Here is a 19,701-nt window from a genome sequence, read left to right on the forward strand (position 1 = left end):
TTCCCTTCCCTTCCCTTCCCTTCCCTTCCCTTCCCTTCCCTTCCCTTCCCTTCCCTTCCCTTCCCTTCCCTTCCCTTCCCTTCCCTTCCCTTCCCTTCCCTTCCCTTCCCTTCCCTTCCCTTCCCTTCCCTTCCCTTTCCCTTCACATCCCACTTTTGCACAATCAGGGCCTAGGAGTGACCCTTAGTAAGGTGCCTTACAGCAGGGCTCCAAGCAAAGGTGATTAAATTCCCAGAAGTGGCAAGAAAAAAAGCGAGCACAGCACATACTACTGCCTTTTAGAAGCAGTGTTCTGTTAATACAGAGAATTACTGAATATAACAAAAGAAAATGAGGATAAAGAACCCATTTATCTGTGTTTTGTTATGCAAGAGCAAAAGGAAATAGAATTTAAAAAAATCAATGTGTGCTAAAGTGATCAAGGCATTTCTAAACTCAAACACAGCAGCAGAATTTGCAGATACAATAAATGGTGTCCCGCAGACATTTCAAGGCCAAGCAAAATCTCCATAATTGCATTACATGGGATTGCAGTGGCTCCTAAACGCCCAAAACAAACAGAAACTCCCATTTGTATGCTTCAGCCAATTGAGATTGGCTGGGATGTGAGACTCTGGGACACGACTTTTTTCCAAACTGCCTGCTTGGCATTGTGGCCCTATTTTCCCTCACAGCCTACTTTTGACAAGTCACTATCTGGCCTACACTGGCCTATACTGCAACTTTGTGATGCTCTGAATTTACTTCTTTGCATTTCACACTGCAAAACAACTCTGGTTGTGCAAACCTGGACATGGACATATTGTTTTTAAAAGAACTACTAAGCTAATTTCTTTTAAAATAAGCTAATTTCTTTTAAAATGGAATACCATCTTTCTCACCCAACAACATGCCCAGATGGAGGTCAACAAAAACCAGAACTATGGCTCTAAAGTGTTCACAGTTAAACTTGGAAGTTCCACACTCACCTTGGCTTAGAGGGTTGCCTTTGAGAGACAAGAATCACAAAGTCCTTGGGTTTGTGGCCAGTTATGGGTGGAGATGTTACATAATATATTTTCTCATCTTCAGTCACAGCCTGCAGGACCTTGCAAGTTCTGTAGGTAAATTTACACATTTACACATGCTGACCCTGGTACATGCAACGCATCCCTTATGAAAAACACAGCACAAATAGATGTTCCATCCTAACATCAAGCCTCCAACTTTCATGTTCAGGCAGCAAAGAAGAGAGAAAGACCCAGTGAAAACTGAGGTTCTCTGGAACACCTCACCTAATGCCACCTCTCTATGCCACAAAACAGTGGAAAAGTGCTGCAAGGTGCTGAAGTTCATCTCTACTGTTAATTCCTATTTGGAATGATGGCAGTTTGCAAGCTATAGTACCTGTTGAATGACCAAACATTGTTCATATGACAAACTGCAGGAAAGACAGACTGGAAACACTTGTAAAATTTTGTTCCAAGCTGTATTCTACTCTATTCAGATGGGGCCACCTGAGCAAGACATATTCTTACACTGTCTTGAATCACTAGCACTGAATTTTTGCTAGGAAAAAGAAGGGGGGGAAAAAAGTCAGTTTTCTGTACACTAGCAGAAATGGAGTTAAATTTAATTTCAGCTGCTGCCTCAGCAATAAGCACTGCCTAGCTGGCGTTCCATTCAGACCAGTCAGTCAGGATGCATGGTGGTCACAAGACAGATGAGATTTTTTTGTCTGTAGATATGGAAAACTTACATTTTTTCAGTTTTCGTTGGTTGCAAGACATAAATTCTGCAGAAAATTTATATTATCAAATATCCCTAAACTTCCACTTTTAAAACTCTGACATGTTTCAGAATAGGATGACTAACTTAAAAAAAAGCTTCTCTCCTTTAACAGAATATTCACCAAATTGTATCGATATCATATAAATTCTCCTGTTCTTCATAGTTTCTCTACACTATATAAGGGAATATAAAAAGCCTCAAGCAATTCTGAAACCCATTCCAATTCCTACACACTTACATGCTGAGGAACTGAATTTCTTTATTTCCAACTCAGACTGCACAATGAGGCTGGGAATCAGTGTTCTGCACAACAAGAACTCAAAATGAGACCTTACTTCTTACAGAGACCATGTACAATACATCCACCTCAAGTTGTATGCCACTTACTGAAGTTAAACCTTTTAACATACATGTCTCGAAATAGAATTATGCTCACTTTAGAAAAAGATAACCTCTGCCCCAGCTCTCTCTTTTGACAGTCCAGGGCAACTGTATTTTGACTACAGACTAAGGAAAAATTAAGTTTTAAAGTAAAAAAAACCCCAATCCATAGTTTGACTAATGAATCTTTCATGTCAGCTTCTTGCAGCAATTTCTTCTTAATTAGGTGTGAAAATGTCAACATCTCAAAAACTATTTGTGTCAGAAAAGGTTAGCTGTCAGTGGTCTTGAACAGAGAAAAAGATCTAAGTTCTTACAAGAAATGTTTGTCCCATTGTTGGCGGAGTGTGAAGTCAGACAAAAGCAAGAAAGCTCGCTGTGATGGCACTTTCACTTGCATTTCAATTTTGAGTGACAGCACATCACCCTCCTCATGAGTCCATATTTTTATCTGAAAAAAAAAAAAAAAGTGAACATATTAAAGCTAAGGAATTATTAATATATAAACTTCAACACACTTAATGATGTTACACATTTAGGGCTTAAGCAGATTATTTTCAGGAGTATTAAACTGTAACAGGTGAAAGGCAGAGGTGTACTCAAGTTTAGTTTTCCATCAAAATCCAGCACAATATGAAATCAAACAGAGACCATAGTGACACCACAGTTTTAAATACGTCAGGTTAGGGACAGCTGAATTAGGTTGCAAATGGAACTGAATGAGCTAGAGAGGCCGGTGTGAACTCTTAATCACACTACGCATATATAGTCTCCAAATACCCTTCAAACTGCAGGAGCTTTGGAAATAAAAAAAAAGCTATTTCAGGGAATTTCTAGACCACACACATGCCATCACTTTCATAAGCAGCAGCAGAAGAAATTGACATAAAAATCTCTTCTCGGCCTTGTTATAGGAAGTCTCCTCACAGAGGGACAGCTCAATTCGCTAACTCCAAAAGCTAACAGGACAACCTGAGGACCTCACACAATTCTTTTTGTGAATTTGGCATCAGGGACTGATGACCTGAGCAGGTCAGTACCAGTTCAGAATGTTTACCATTTTCTTAGCCTGGCCTTTGAGCTAGGTTGAGTTAGAGAAATAGAGCATAAATATGGGATATCAAGAAAAGGTAACATACAATTTTAGGAAGGATAAGAAGAAACTTCATTAAGGTGGGTTTATGTAAAATATCTGAAGGTGATGATCACTTAAAGCTTTGCAGAAATCTGAGTAGGACAAGAAACGATGGGTGTAAGTTGCAGCACAGGAGGTTCCACCTCAACACAAGGTGGACCTTCTTTTACTGTAAGAGTCACAGAGCACTGGAACAGGCTCCCCAGAGAGGTTGCAAAGTACCCTTCTTCGGAAACTTTCAAGGCCTGACTGGATGTGTTCCTCTGCGACCTGTGCTAGATTGTGTGGTCCTGCTCTCGCAGGGAGATAGGACTCAGTAATCTCCTTAGGTCCCTTCCAAACCCTAATATCCTGTGAGCCTGTGAATATAATCCATTGGATGTGGCACTGGTGTGCAGGAGCAAGCTGAATTGAGGCCACACTAGGTGAGACAAGAGAGTACACGTGAAAATTTATCAAAATAAGACAAACCAAGCCACTGCACACTGCAGCTTTGGGAAGCTTATCTAGAGACATCAGAAAGGGAACAGATTTTCACGAGAGCACTTTCAGAGCTTTAAGAGGGATGATTTTTCATTACACATACAGATTACCTCTTTGATCTCCAACTTGTGCAGTCCAGTAGTTTGCATTCAATTAGTAGAGCTCAACTACATCAGCTCCCTTTCTTCAAGCAAATCAGTCACACATTGGCCTATGCCTCCTTATTCTACAAGGACTCAACATTTCTCTTTCCAAAATACCATATTGTCCTCCCCTGTTCCTTAGTGTAAAGCACTGGGAAACTATTTCACAACATGGTTTTGTCTCTCTTCATGAAAGAGTGTGCTAGTTTGAAGCTAGCTAGAATGTTTTGGTGAGAAGAACCAGATTGCAGGCTGTGAAAGGAAAACTATGGTGATGTCTACTTCCCTCAGAGTCTTGCTGAACAAGAAATGAAAACATCAGGTAACACTCTCGCCATTTTCTCTCTCTCGCTTGGGCTGCTGGCTGAGCAACATCTTACTTCCTAACCTTCATAGAAGACGTGCTCTACTTGATCAACCTGATCTCCACCTATGATGAGTTGACCTGCTTAGTGAATGAGGGAAAGGATGGAGATGTTGCTCATCTGGAGTTCTCCTGGAAAGGCTGGCAGCTCATGGCTTAGACAGCTGCACTCTCTGCTGGGTAAAAAAAAGTCTGGATGGCTAGGCCCAAAGAGCAGTGGTGAATGGAATTAAATCTACTTGGTGACTGGTCACCAGTGGTGTTCCCCAGGGCTCAGTGCTGAGGCCAGTTCTCTTTAATGTCTTTATCAATGATCTACAGGAAGGGATTGAGTGCTCCTTCAGTAAGTTTGCAGATGACACCAAACTGGGTGGAAGTGTTGTGCACAAAGGTGGTAGGAAGGTCCTGGAGTTGTTAAAAAAACCTGGCACTTTGGGACATGGTTTAATGGCCATGATGGTGATGGGTTGATGATCTTGAAGGTTTTTTCCACCCTTAATGATTTTAAGACTATGACTCTGTGATCCTTGCTCCACACTTGCAATAGCTTGTCTTGGTTATTTTGGATGTATTTCTAGTCATAGGCTTAAACTCTAACAGAGAGAATTCAGAAGGAATAACCTGCACATTAACAGTGTGTACACAACCCTTACAAAAGAAGGGCTTGGCATGTTCCGTAAACCCTCTACATAATGGAAGGAGATGCAAAGAATTAGTGGACTTTATTCCCAAATTGTAAACTGATGTGTTAAATTGCTTCTTAAATCCTGAAATGTTTTAATAGATTTTAATTCCTACATTATATAGAATTCATAAGCTTCATCATCTTTGTTGCCTTTTCCTTTCCTTTTCTTTTTTTTTCTTCCCCCCTCCCATCAAAAAATATCAGTCTTCTGTTCAATGGCACATCTATGTAACAATGCATATTTTGCATGTTTTTTTTATTTACATGTTTTGGGATAAAACAAACAAACAAAAAAAAATCCAGCAAGTACCTTGCTGAAATTTGGCATAAAAAAGGAGCTTGAGAGCTTCAGAAACCAGCTACAGGTTACACACATCAATATTTTTCTAAGACACCGATAAGAAATCATGTTGTCTTAGGAGTCTTCTAGACCTGAAAAATCACAAAACAAAGTAGGATGTGCAGCTGTTAAAATACCTCCCTCATAAGTGAAGGACGGCAAGACTAGATTATTACTACAGGCCTACAAGTCTTGTAGCTCTACACCAAACTGCTCGCAGTGCCACTTTCAATCACAGTTCTGTCTAATGTCTTTGACAGTCTCCTTTCCCAAGCATGACTGGCTTCAGGCAGAGCACTAATCAGCACTGCTACCTGATCCCTGCTGGCTCCTTTAGCCTCTCCCAAGAAACCATTTCATGGACACTGCAGAGATCTGGAGGTGCTGATATGCATCTCATAGAATCATAGAATCATAGAATCAACCAGGTTGGAAGAGACCTCCAAGATCATCCAGTCCAACCTAGCACCCAGCCCTATCCAGTCAACCAGACCATGGCACTAAGTGCCCTATCCAGTCTTTTCTTGAACACCTCCAGGGACGATGCCTCCACCACCTCCCTGGACAGCCCATTCCAATGGGAAATCACTCTCTCTGAAGAACTTCCTCCTAACATCCAGCCTAAACCTCCCCTGGCACAACTTGAGACTGTGTCCCCTGTTCTATTGCTGTCATTGAAGGCTGAGTGCCTATTCCCTGCCTACACCTCTGTACAGCCTAAGTAGCAGGACCAAGACCTAGTTCACGACTGCAGAAAATGTGACACCAGATGTGTGTGGTGGCCTACATTGTTTAAAGAAAGATTATGTAATGTTCTCAGCTACATGCAGTTTTTTAAGAGATAGTCCCTTGTACTCACTTTTGCAAATGTGACAAAAGTGTTCATGAAAGTGACAAATGAAACAAAGCAGCATTTGCCAAGGTGGAAAGTTTCATTAACTGGAATTGGCAAAGCTGTGCCTATACCACACACATCTTGAGTGTGCTCAAGTGCAAGAGTTGTATAGGTGAAGTCCAAGATTAATTTGAATCTCATTTTCTTTGCCAAAGAACAAATCTAATCCACCTAGTGAGTTAGTTCAGAGGTAAACATACAGTCACATATGGTGACAAGTGCACCGTCTGCCTGCTGGTGACATTCACACTTTGTCAGCAGTCAACCTTGTGCCTTAAAGTAGATGCCAAGCAAGAAGACAGATTAATGGAATACCCAGCAATCAAGGTGGCACTGCTTGCTGCAGACATCCTTCCAGAAAGAAAACCCAAAACATAGTGTACTAGCCTGGACCCTTGACACCTCTTTAGGGAACATCTAATGACTGACAAAGCCAGACTATGCAGAAATGTCCAGAACAATGACAATGGATGGCTCCTTCCCACCCTTTGACAGCATCAATGTGATCTGCACCCTACATCCTGGCTGAGACAGATTTTGCTGGATTCCTGATACCTGCTTCAATTAGGTAAAAGAACAGCTAGAAAAAGCTACTCAAGATGTTCCACCAGATAAGGCCTAAGTGGTTTAGAGGCAGATCTTACAAACAAGACTCTCCAAAAAGGGAAGAAAGTTTTAGACCCCAGTAGTACTGGGTACCTGGTGCCTTGCTGAGAGAGAAGTAACATGCTGTTTAAAATCACAGAATCATAGAATCAACCAGGTTGGAAGAGACCTCCAAGCTCATCCAATCCAACCTAGCACCCAGCCCTATCTAATCAAATAGACTATGGCACTAAGTGCCTCATCCAGGCTTTTCTTGAACACCTCCAGGGACAGTGACTTCACCACCTCCCTGGGCAGCCCATTCCAATGGCAAATCACTCTCTCTGTGAAGAACTTCCTCTGTCATGCTACTGGCCACATTGTTCCTGATACAGGCCAGGATGCCATTGGCTCTCTTGGCAACCTGGGCACACTGCTGGCTCATCTTCATCCTACCATCTACCAGTTCCCCCAGGGCCCTTTCTGCCTGGCTGCTCTCCAGCCACTCTGTCCCCAGCCTGTAGTGCTTCTTGGGGTTGTTGTGGCCAAAGTGCAGAACCCTGCACTTGGCCTTGTTCAATCTCATCCCATTGGCCTCTGCCCACCCATCCAGCCTGTCCAGGTCCCTTTGCAGGGCTCTCCTACCTTCCAACAGGTCAACACCTGCTCCCAGCTTGGTGTCATCTGCAAACTTACTGATGCTGGACTCAATCTCCTCATTCAGATCATCAATAAAGATGTTGAACAGGACTGGGCCTAGCACTGATCCTTGGGGAACACCACTAGTGACTGGCTGCCAACTGGATGTGGCACCATTCACCACCACCCTCTGGGCCCAGCCTTCCAGACAGTTCTTGACCCAGCACAGGGTGGATCTGATATCAAAGTGAACCTGTCCAAGCCCTGAGCTGCCAGCTTGGCCAGCAGCTTGTTGTGGCAGATGGTGTCAGAGGCTAGACTTTACTGAAGTCCAGGTAGACTACATGGGTTTTGTTTGGGTTTTTCTGTGCAGTAGCTTCTTCACAACATTCAGTGCTGGTTCTATTACAGGTTTCAAGAATTTAGAAGGAAGAATGAAACTGAGATTATGACAATCTCAGTGGATGCAGAAAGGAAGTTTCACATGGATAATAACAGCAGAGAGTTGAAAATAAAACTCAGTGTTTCAGTCTAATTATTCAAATTTGCTTTTTTCAGCATAAGTGCTGTCCTTTGTTTATTTGGCACAGCACTGTTTACTGAAAGTTATTAAGCACTGGAACAACCTACACATGGAGCTGGCATATCTGCTCGTCACTGGAACTCCTTACCACTTACATATGCTCTTAATCAAGATGCTTATTCACTGTACGCAAGAATCACCAAGTGACGTTTCATGGGCTTTGACATATAGGCCAGACTAAAAGATTGCCAAATGTCTTTTCTTGTCCCAGAATTTCTCCAAATTTTTATGCAATCTGCCAGTCACTAGCTTTATTACATAAAACAAACCTTAACAGATGTCTCTTTATAGTTTGGAATACATGCACTGCAGCTAGGTTTAAAAACGAGTTTTCCCAGCTAAATTATCTTGCTACAAGTGTTCTCAATAGCATCTTTCTGTCTTAAAACTGGCTTCAAGCTTATAACACCCAATGATTGGACAGAGAGGTGCTTTGCTTTCAGGCTTTTGTAATATTTTCATAGAAAAAAGGGCAGGAAGAAAAATATCTGAAAGAAAAAGTGTGGATAGAAAAAGAGTCAACTGATCTTCCAAGATGACAGTGACTGATAAAATATGGTATATAAATTGTTGCCACCTGCTGACTGGCAGTGTCCACTTGTAACTATCACAGGATACTACTGTACTGTTTACTGCTACTGATAAGTAACTCCCATATTGCAAAGCTGGTAAAGGCAGTGTAGTACAGATTGTTGCACTCATTTTGCTTATCGCAGTGACATGAGAAGTCCCACAGATTGTCATTAGTGCTGTCTAAACAAAGTTGCCCAAGTTTGGTGTTTTACTGGAATCAAACAATTTGGCAAAATCACAAAATATGGCAGATGTGGCAAAATCTTCACACAAATGAGATGTGTCATAGAATCCTGTGATTTTTTTTGTTGTTGTTGTTATTGGAAAACACCTTTAAGATGCAACTGATGATCTAGCCATTGATCCAACACCACCATGGCCATTAAACCATGTCCTGAAGTGCCATGTCCACAGTTTTTTATCATCTCCAGAGACAGAAACTCTATCATCTCCCTGGGCAGCCTACTATTGCTAAACTAACACAGCTGATCAGTTGCTGGCAAGCCTGCCTCTCTGGGATCATCCAAGCTTGTCCAGCACTCTGGATAATCAGAGTTTGTTTTGCAACATTTCACGGAAACTCTAGGAGTTTTGGTTTTCAGCCCCAGAGACAATAAAACCAAACGCTGCCCAGCCAATGTATTTATTTACAAATGCAAAACGCTGCTTTTCTCCATCCATTTCTTATGATGAAACATACATAAAGTGGCTACAGAGACATTCCACAATTACACACTTACATCATCCAGCATGCTGGTTACGTCCCATCCTGGTTTTGCTGCTAGGTGTGTCAGTGCAGCTATATTGCTATAACTCACATAGGCCTGAAACACAAGACACAGTTCTGAAAATGAAGGGATAAAGGCTCATTTCACTAAACACTGAAGAAATTAGACACTCCTTTTTTTTTTTTTTTTGATCATTACCCCTCAATTGCGAATAAATGTGCATTTTCCCCACATGGATCTCCAAACACAGTCCAGCAGTTTCTGAATTAAATAGTTTCAATAGCTAGATTATGTGCGCACATGGCTGTTGGCAAAACAACCCTAATTAAGCAACTACAAAATACTACTTTTGATTTCTTCAATTATATAGTAGTGCAAAAAAACTGTGACCAACAGAGAGATAATAAAGGTAACCTCTCAGACCACTAAATTAGTGGTTTTGTCCATTTTCCTCCTAATTAAAACCTACTAGAAAATGAACCTTTTCCCTACTATCAAGCTGTGGTCTTTCTTGGCAATTGCTTTACACAGCAGGCTCAGAGAAGAGAAAGTGCAAATATATCCATTATTTATGCTTGACTGCAGTGGATGGAGTTCTTATGTAACCACCGTATAAACAGAATACAGCCTTTGAGTCTTTAATGGCAAGTTTTAACTTAAATAAATCTTAAATAAGCCATTTGTATGCATATTTTTATTTATTCCTTTGCAGAAAAGAAATGCTGCTTCAAACTGCAACTGTTGCACTTCATGCATTGTAATTCTCAGTTATTTATTTTTCAATTTAATGGGAAGAAGACCCAGTAAAATTTCTGGGAGCCACTCAGTTCTTAGATAAAATGAAGATTCAGCCACCGTTTTAGACACTGAACATTTAGGCAGATTCTGCAGCCTAGCATGTCCAGACCAGAAGCGTGTATGACTTGATGCAAAGGACCTACAAATGACCATAATCTTTTCACCTCTTTTCCACAGAAGCAAAGTTTACACTATTTCACTGTTCATCCATCTGTTGGCATTGCCAAGCTCCTCTCCCCACACTTGTAGTATTTACTAAATTGTCTCCTTAAAACAATATTTGAGAAATTCAATGGCAAACAATTCTTTACAGAAGAATGCAGTTTTTATGAGATGAGGACACTGGAATGTAAATCTACAGAAGATCTTACAGCCTGGACCCCAAATAGACCATTAGAAGAGTCTATCTTCAGGATATTTTTTATGTTTTATATGAAACACTTTTCAGAAGAAAAGAAATGTTCATCTTATGACACCTTTATCTATTCTTCCATGACCATTGTCACATTACAGAAAGTCCACTTTGGAAACAGTACAACTGCTTTAGACACCCAAAAAGTGTAAAAATACACCATTTTATGCAAGTAGACAACAGGACACTATCTACAGTTTACCTGGTTGCTTCTCTCCCAAGGATCAGAAGGTCTGACTTCTTTCACAGACATCATGCATTTTCTAAAACAAGTGCAAGAGAAAAAGAATCTGAACTCTTTACACTTCTATATATTCTACACACAAACACTTCTGTAGTCTTAGGGGGTCTTCTAAATTATTTACAGATATTTTATCATTTTCCAGTTGCAAGACAGTTTTGCAGTAACTCCTTTTTCTTGTAAAAAATAAGAAAGAAGAAAAGAAAGAAGGAAAGAAGGGAAGAAGGGAAGAAGGGAAGGAAGGAAGGAAGGAAGGAAGGAAGGAAGGAAGGAAGGAAGGAAGGAAGGAAGGAAGGAAGGAAGGAAGGAAGGAAGGAAGGAAGGAAGGAAGGAAGGAAGGAAGGAAGGAAGGAAGGAAGGAAGGAAGGAAGGAAGGAAGGAAGGAAGGAAGGAAGGAAGGAAGGAAGGAAGGAAGGAAGGAAGGAAGGAAGGAAGGAAGAAAGGAAGAAAGGAAGAAAGGAAGAAAGGAAGAAAGGAAGAAAGAAAGGAAGAAAGAAAGAAAGAAAGAAAGAAAGAAAGAAAGAAAGAAAGAAAGAAAGAAAGAAAGAAAGAAAGAAAGAAAGAAAGAAAGAAAGAAAGAAAGAAAGAAAGAAAGAAAGAAAGAAAGAAAGAAAGAAAGAAAGAAAGAAAGAAAGAAAGAAGATGAGCAAGAAAAATAACTTTATGAGCAAAATATTGTTGAATCAAGTAGCCTCTATTAATTTCAGATGCAAAATTATTTGAAAGCTAATGTAACAGTTATGTTTGAGAAGACTTTGACTACATAAGAAGTGTGGGATACACTCAAAAGGATAACACTAAAAAGTTGTGGGATTTTGTTTGTTGTTTGGTTTTTTTTTTAATCAAGCTCCCCTTGTAACCCAACAATACCTGGCCAGTCGAATTCTTTGCCGGGCGATAGCTCCATGGTATCGCCTCACACCATCCTTTGTAAAAAGTAAACCACACAGGAACACATCTGATTATTTTAGACTAAAAAAGACAATGAAAAGCAATTTCTTACAGACAAGTGCCAGAGATCTATTACAAAAAAAAAAAAAAGAATTGTGGTCTGTGCACTGGACTTTCCTCAGGTTAACCCAAGTCAGTGATTCACTTTTGACTTGACAATATTCCCTTAAGTTTGTAAAAGCAATCCAATAAAAAAGCACACACTGCTAGCACATTTTGGTGCCAAACCAGCAGCAGGGCAGTGCACTACACACATTCAATTCTTTCTAAATGTGTCACTCACCAAATAAACTATTAATCCCATTTATCTTCATCATCTGATGTTCCAAGAAAAAAGGAAAGATGGAAGAATTCCTTTTATTGCACATGAATCTGAGATGCAGAACAAGCACTGTGCAAACAGATGTGATCTGCCTTTCAAGGTGGCATGTCTTTCCCTTCCTTTGCTATTACCCTGCTAAGGTATTTTTTATGAAGCAGGAAGTGACCCAAGAGCATACACCACATCAAAATGTGTTAAAGGTCAACATGTCTCTGATATGGGTCAAGAACTGGCTGGAGCACTGGGCCCAGAGAGTGGTGGTGATTGGTGCCACATCCAGTTGGCAGCCAGTAACTAGCAGTGTCACCCAGGTATCAGTGCTGGGCCTAGTCCTGTTCAGTATCTTTATTGATGATCTAGAGGAGGGGATTGAGTCCAGCATCAGTAAGTTTGCAGATGACACCAAGCTGGGAGCAGGTGTTGATCTGTTGGAAGGTAGGAGAGCCCTGCAAAGGGACCTGGACAGGCTGGATGGGTGGGCAGAGGCCAATGGGATGAGATTGAACAAGGCCAAGTGCAGGGTTCTGCACTTTGGCCACAACAACCCCAAGCAGCACTGCAGTCTGGAGACAGTGTGGCTGGAGAGCAGCCAGGCAGAAAGGGCCCTGGGGGAACTGGTAGATGGTAGGATGAAGATGAGCCAGCAGTGTGCCCAGGTGGCCAAGAGAGCCAATGGCATCCTGGCCTGCATCAGGAACAGTGTGGCCAGTAGGACAAGGGAGGTTATTCTTCCCCTGTACTCAGCACTGGTCAGGCCACACCTTGAGTGCTGTGTCCAGTTCTGGGCTCCTCAGTTCAAGAGAGATGTTAAAATACTGGAATATGTCCAGAGAAGGGCAACAAAGCTGGTGAGGGGCTGGAACACAAACCTTATGAGGAGAGGCTGAGGGAGCTGGGCTTGTTTAGCCTGGAGAAGAGGAGGCTCAGGGGGGACCTCATTGCTGTCTACAACTACCTGAAGGGACATTGTAGCCAGGTTGGGGTTGATCTCTTCTCCCAGGCAACAAGCAATAGAACAAGAGGACACAGTCTCAAGTTGTGCCAGGGGAGGTTTAGGCTGGATGTTAGGAGGAAGTTCTTGCCAGAGAGAGTGATTGGCATTGGAATGGGCTGCCCAGGGAGGTGGTGGACTCACTGTCCCTGGAGGCGTTCAAGAAAAGCCTGGATGAGGCACTTAGTGCCATGGTCTAGTTGACTGGCTAGGGCTGGGTGCTAGGTTGGACTGGATGATCTTGGAGGTCTCTTCTAACCTAGTCAATTCTATCATTCTATGACTTGTTATTTTGAAGGATATGCCATTTCATTGAAACTTTCTCTCTCATCTGCTTTTAAGATCTAACATGTAGCTCCTGGAATAAAAATTTCCATATTAGTGCATCTCAGACTTCTTTAAACCAAGGACTACATAATTTGAAGGCATCTCTTGCCTGTTTTTTAGAGCACTTCCATACCAGCTGTCTCTTTCAGTCAAATGACCACTGAAAGTTTAAAATAACTTGAGCACATACTCATTTTTACAAGCTCATTTGCTTGACTCTGAAGGAATGGGTGTGCATATTCCTACCTTGACACTGTGGATATCTTTCTAGGCAGGCCTTTAAGTTCCCTGTTTTTTTTTCTGGCATCAGCTAAGTAGCTATGGTTTGCACTTGTCTTTTCGTTTTGGGGGTTGTTGGTTTTGTTGTTTTTTTTTTTGTTGTTGTTGTTGGTGGTGGTTTTTTTAGAGGAATAGTCAGTTTCCCCTCTTGAAATAATCTGTAATGGGCAGTAATGAACCTTACTGCCTCAAAAGTATGTAGGACACATTGACTTCTTTGTACTCTATAAAAATGTATGTTCATCAGTGTAAAATAACAATTTCATTTATGTCTATGCTGGCTCTCTCAAAATCTCATGGTTGGAGCAGCAAGGTTCATGACAGGTGACATCACAGCAAATCATTCAACAGTATCCAAATTTCTCTCAGTGCTTCACAAACCATGTTCTGGAAAACATGCTGACATCTTCACATCAAAGGAACCAAAAAGCCCACCCACATCATGGGATTCAAATCCTACAGACTTATTAACTCTATTTCTGATCTTCATAAAGCATTTATAACTTCATTCACTTGACAACCAGGAGTTTCAGTCAGATTTTTCTGTCTGGGCAGCTTCTAGTCAGTGAAGATTGCACAAGACTGACACAGACAGGTGTAAAAATTGGAAAAAAAATGCAGATTCTTCTTCCCTGTCCATCAACTAACTACAGAATTTCTCTTGACCATTTCCTTTTGCTACACCTCTCAGTTTTGGTTGACTGAAGTTAATGACAAATCTCTCACCCAAAGCCAAGTGTTTCACTTAGGGGTTTTCTCCTCGGCAGGAAGATGCATTTTAGTGCACAGCCCTGCTTAGTGCTTACTTTCTCATCAAGGTTATTGTGGCTGGCTATGGGGCACACAATGTGCTGGGCTGGACCACATAATCTCATATATGCATTCATCCCACTTCTGAGAATGAACACTGACCTTTGTAGTAGGTTTGATTCTGGGGAAGGTGAGCTGCTCTCCTTTGTCATTTACAGTGATAAAAATGAGGAATGCACTGTTAATGTGCCGGGCTTGGTCCTTGATCCAGTTTTCACAGTTATAAGCCTCAACACGGACACCAACCTCCACACTGAAATAGAAGTTTAAATCAATTATTGAACTACTACAAGCAATAAAGAAGCAGCCATAACACATACTAAAAAGGGCTGCTGTACACTTCCTTGTGTGCAGGAAGTCTGACTCAAATACCTCTGGTAGCACACAAAATACATTACTTGGTCTGGCCATACACGTTTCAGAAATAAAAGATGGCATTAGCTAAACAGCATCAAAAACATGAGCAGAAAGTGGGCTAAGTAGCAAAATATGAACACTAGAAAGTGTACCATGAGAACAGACTGAAAAAGTCAACAGGATGATACTGATTTGACAAGAGAAGCAGAGTACAAAGGTAATTCATGCCCTGCTCATATTTTGTGGGGACCAAACACAGCTACAAAGAGAATGGCCATAAAACAATGCCAGAATAGCATTTGTCTCATGTACAAAATTTGGAGCAAGAATTACTTTTGATTTTGCCTTCTTGCATCTTGTCTTGCTACACCTTTTGCAACTTTAGAACATGGCCTCCTGCTGGAACAGGGCTCCACGGATGATTTGTTATACACCTGTCATAACCAGAGTGTGTGCTGGCCCAAAGTGCCCCTCCTGTAGATGTGGAAACAGCAGGAAGGTGCTATCCCTTTGCCAAGGGTCAGAGGAGAATCATTCTCTAAGGCAAGCACAACAGCAGCCCTAAAACTGCAGAGGAGATAATACATGCATGGAAGAGAAAGAAACCATTAGCAGACCCGATCTATGCAAGATTAGTCAACAGCCACACTGCTCAATTCCAGAAGCAGACATTCACTGTGTCAAAATCTATGTTTCATGCTGATATTGCCCATATACTCAGGTAAAGATAAATTTGCAGATGGTCTGTAGCCCTTTATTTCAAATTGCACTGGCAAAGCCATGTACTGCATACACCCAAAACAACACTGGGAAGAAATAAACAAAATAGAATATGACTGCTGCCAGTAACCAGAAATAAATACAATCCAGATTTGTCAACAAATGCTGAGACAGGAAATTTCTGGCAGAAAGCTGGAGTTTTCTGAAGAATCAAAGTGGTGGAACCAAACTGTCTCCTGAAAATGCCTGAATTTCACCGTGGTATTTGTAGGATTGGGATCGGATTACAAATGCTCTTCGAACTGAGGGTGAAAGGCAGGCAACTTCTTAAAGCTTCACTGAGAAAAGTTGTATTAAAAAGTGGGTATAAAGAATTATAGATATATATGCATTTTCAGACCAGAAGGCAAACTGCATCCTGGTCTTCCTCAAAAGAAGTGAGGCCAGCAATTCAAGAGAATAATTCTGCCAGTCTGCTCTGCTCTGGTGAGACCTCACCTGGACTACTGTGTCCAGCCCTGTGGCCCTCAACACAAGGACACAGACCTGCTGGAGTGGGTCCAGTGGAGGGCCACAAAGATGATCAGGGGATTGGAGCACCTCTCACATGAGAACAGGCTGAGACAGTTGGGTTGTTCAGCCTGGAGAAGAGAAGGCTCCAGGGAGACTTTATAGCACCCTTCCAGTACCTGCAGGGGGCACACAAGAACGATGAGAACAATATTTTTAGCAAAGCTTGTTTCAACAGGGAAAGGAGTGATGGTTTAAACTAAAAGAGGGGAGATTTGGACTAGATATAAGGACTTTTTTTTTATGCTGAAGGTGGTGAAACTCTGTCACAGGGTGTCCAGAGAGGTGGCAGAGGAAACATTCCAAGTTAGATTGGATGGGGCTCTGAGCCACCTGATCTTGTTGAAGATGTCCCTAATCACTGCAGGTGCTTGGACTAGAAGACCTTGTGGTGGTTTGGATGTTATCTGCCCACACACACTTTTAAATTTGCCCCAGCTAACTCAGACGGGCTCCAGGAATACAAATGAAGATATTTATTTACAGCAGCACAATACACAAGCAGATATTTACAATATATACAGTTATATACAGAAATATACAAAGGATAAAAAATACAGAAGCACAACTCCCCTCCCAGAAACCTCAGTCCCCAAGAGGGGTTCTCAACCACCCCAGCACCTCCCCCTGCCCCTCTCAACCTTACCCCAGTTCCCAGGAAGAAAAGAGGTGCAGCCAAGAGATTAAGAAGGAGGGTTAGCGGCAGTGAGGTTATGGAGATGTGGCTCGGTCTGAAGGCAAAAGCAAAGTGAGAACAAAATGGAGAATGTTATCTAATGTTTACTTCTTGTTCCCAGAGCTCTCAGTGAGACTGATGAGGGAAGGAGACACAACCATGTTTTCCTTTTTCAGCCAATTATCTAGTTCTTCTCACCAAAACATTCAAGCCTGCTTCAAACTAGCACAATCCACCCCTGTCTACTTCGCTCAGAGTATTGCTGAGAATTATCCAATCTAATCTAAACCAATATTTACACTAAAACAATATTTACAATTACAATATTTCAATCAGATGTAGGTGATTCAAAAGCTCAGGACAGGGACTCCCAGGTGACATTGGGTTCGTGCTCACATATTGCAGATTCTCTTGTAGATTCTTCCAGTGTTGGACACCGATGGTACCTAGAACAGTAAACTCCTAACAGCTTGTATTATACACTCTGAATTTAAACTCTCTCAGCTAAGGTTAGATTTCTCTGTGGAATACACTGAATTTCACCATTCACCTGCATTACCCAGTATGTATGACCAGGACCTTCAGCAGATACCACCCCTCGGACAGGTTTCCCTTCGCCCGAAGGAGAAAATACACAAACAGTTTTCCCTAACAGATTCTTTTCACATACAACAGGAACTTTATCACCATCTACTGTTTGGACCAAATCTGATTGTGCAGGTCTGGCTCTGTTTACTGAACCTCTACTATTTACCAACCAGGTAGCTTCTGCTAAATGTTTGTCCCAGTTTTTCAGAGTTCCACCCTCCATGGCTTTTAGGGTGGTTTTCAGCAAACCGTTGTAGCGTTCAATCTTCCCTGAAGCTGGTGCATAGTAGGGTATGTGATAGATCCATTCAATACCATGCTCTTTGGCCCAGTTTTTCACAAGATTGTTCTTGAAATGAGTGCCATTGTCTGACTCGATTCTCTCTGGAGTTCCATGTCTCCACATGATCTGTCTCTCCAAACCAAGAATGGTGTTACATGCAGTAGCATGTGGAACTGGATAGGTTTCCAGCCATCTGGTGCTGGCCTCTACCTTCGTTAGCACATACTGCTTGCCAGAACGAGATCGAGGTAAAGTGATGTAGTCAATCTGCCAGGCTTCACCATACTTGTACTTTGACCATCTATCACCATACCATAAGGGCTTGATTTGCTTAGCCTGCTTAATAGCAGCACAAATGTCACAGTCATAGATGACTTGGGTGATAGCGTCCATGGACAAGTCAATTGACCTATCACGAGCCCATCGGTATGTTCCATCTCTGCCTTGATGTCCAGGTGAGTCATGGGCCCACCGAGCTAAGAACAGTTCACCTCGGTGTTTCCAATCAAGGTTGACATCTAAGCTGGTATCAACTTGAGAAATCTTAGCAGCTTGGTCTGCCTACTGGTTGTGTTGATGTTCCTCAGTGGCTCTGCTCTTAGGCATGTGTGCATCTACGTGCCGCACCTTCACTGGAATTTTCTCCAGCCGTGCATCAATGTCCTGCCATAGATCAGCACACCAAATAGGCTTTCCTTTCCTCTGCCAACCATGCTTCTTCCAGTCCTTTAGCCAACCCCATAGAGCATTGGCTACCATCCATGAGTCAGTGTAGAGGTAAAGGATAGGCCAATTCTCACGTTCAGCCACATCAAGAGCAAGTTGAACAGCTTTTATCTCAGCGAACTGACTGGATTCTCCTTCTCCATCTCTCGTTTCGGTAACTCTCCTGGTAGGACTCCAAACTGCTGACTTTCATCTTCGCTTGTTCCCAACAAGACGACAGGAACCATCTGTGAACAAAGCATAGTTCTTTTCCTGATCAGAGAGACCACCATAGGGAGGAGCTTCCTCAGCACGAGTTATTTTCTCCTCTGGAGGTTTGGAACAGTCTGTGCCTTCCGGCCAGTTGGTGATCACCTCCACCAGACCAGGTCAGTCAAGATTACCTATTCGTGCTCGTTGGGTTATCAAAGCCATCCATTTAGACCAGGTTGCATCTGTGGCATGATGCGGTGATGAACCTTTGCCTTTGAACATCCAGTTAAGAACTGGCAGTCTAGGAGCTAAAAGCAATTGTGACTCAGTTCCAATCACTTCAGAAGCTGCTTTCACTCCCTCGTAGGCTGCTAGTATCTCTTTCTCTGTTGCAGTGTAATTTACCTCTGAACCTCTGTAGCAACATCCCCAGAAACCAAGTGGACGACCATGTGTCTCATTTGGAGCTCTCTGCCAAAGGCTCCAAGTTGGACCATTGTCACTGGCAGCCGTGTACAGAATGTTTTTAATGTCCGGACCAGATCACACAGGTCCCAAGCCCACTGCATGGACTATTTCTCACTTGATCTGATCAAAGGCTGCTTGTTGTTCAGGTCCCCACTCGAAATTGTTTCTCTTATGAGTCACATCGTGCAGAGGTTTGACAATCTGACTGAAACCAGGAATGTGTAGTCTCCAAAATCCCACCACACCAAGAAAAGAAAGTGTGTCCTTCCTGTTGGTGGGAACTGCCATGGTGGAGACTTTGTTGATCACATCCTGAGGAATGTAACGGCGACCATCCTGCCACTGCACTCCCAGAAACTGAATTTCTCTGGCAGGTCCTTTGACCTTGTCTCTCTTAATGGCAAAACCTGCTTGCAACAGAATGTCAATGATTTTGTTACCTTTCTCGAAGACTTACTCAGCAGTTTGGCCCCACACAATGATGTTGTCGATGAACTGGATGTGCTCTGGAGCTTTACCTTTCTCCAGTGCATTGTGGATGACTGAGTGACAGATGGTTGAGCTGTGTTTCCACCCCTGAGGCAAACGGTTGAACTGGTACTGGATTCCTCTCCAGGTGAATGCAAACTGAGGCCTGCACTCCTTTGCTATGGGAATAGAGAAGAAAGCATTAGCAATGTCTATGG

General features: G+C 42.2%; 1 protein-coding gene across 4 annotated transcripts in view; it reads right to left on the minus strand.

Moving 5' to 3' along the window:
• Positions 1-19,701, minus strand: part of ACOT12 (acyl-CoA thioesterase 12) — a 43,004-nt gene that overhangs the window by 2,085 nt on the left and 21,218 nt on the right. For all 4 annotated transcript variants that reach the window (XM_064140292.1, XM_064140290.1, XM_064140293.1 and 1 more), the window contains 6 exons: positions 14,538-14,688; positions 11,626-11,681; positions 10,717-10,777; positions 9,317-9,400; positions 2,469-2,602; positions 969-1,097 (listed from right to left, as the gene is read on the minus strand). In XM_064140292.1, coding sequence (XP_063996362.1) covers positions 969-1,097; positions 2,469-2,602; positions 9,317-9,400; positions 10,717-10,777; positions 11,626-11,681; positions 14,538-14,688 — 615 coding nt within the window. The remainder of the gene's footprint in view (positions 1-968; positions 1,098-2,468; positions 2,603-9,316; positions 9,401-10,716; positions 10,778-11,625; positions 11,682-14,537; positions 14,689-19,701) is intronic.

The sequence above is a fragment of the Pogoniulus pusillus genome, chromosome Z, assembly GCF_015220805.1.
Source record: "Pogoniulus pusillus isolate bPogPus1 chromosome Z, bPogPus1.pri, whole genome shotgun sequence".
Taxonomy (NCBI): Eukaryota; Metazoa; Chordata; class Aves; order Piciformes; family Lybiidae; genus Pogoniulus; species Pogoniulus pusillus.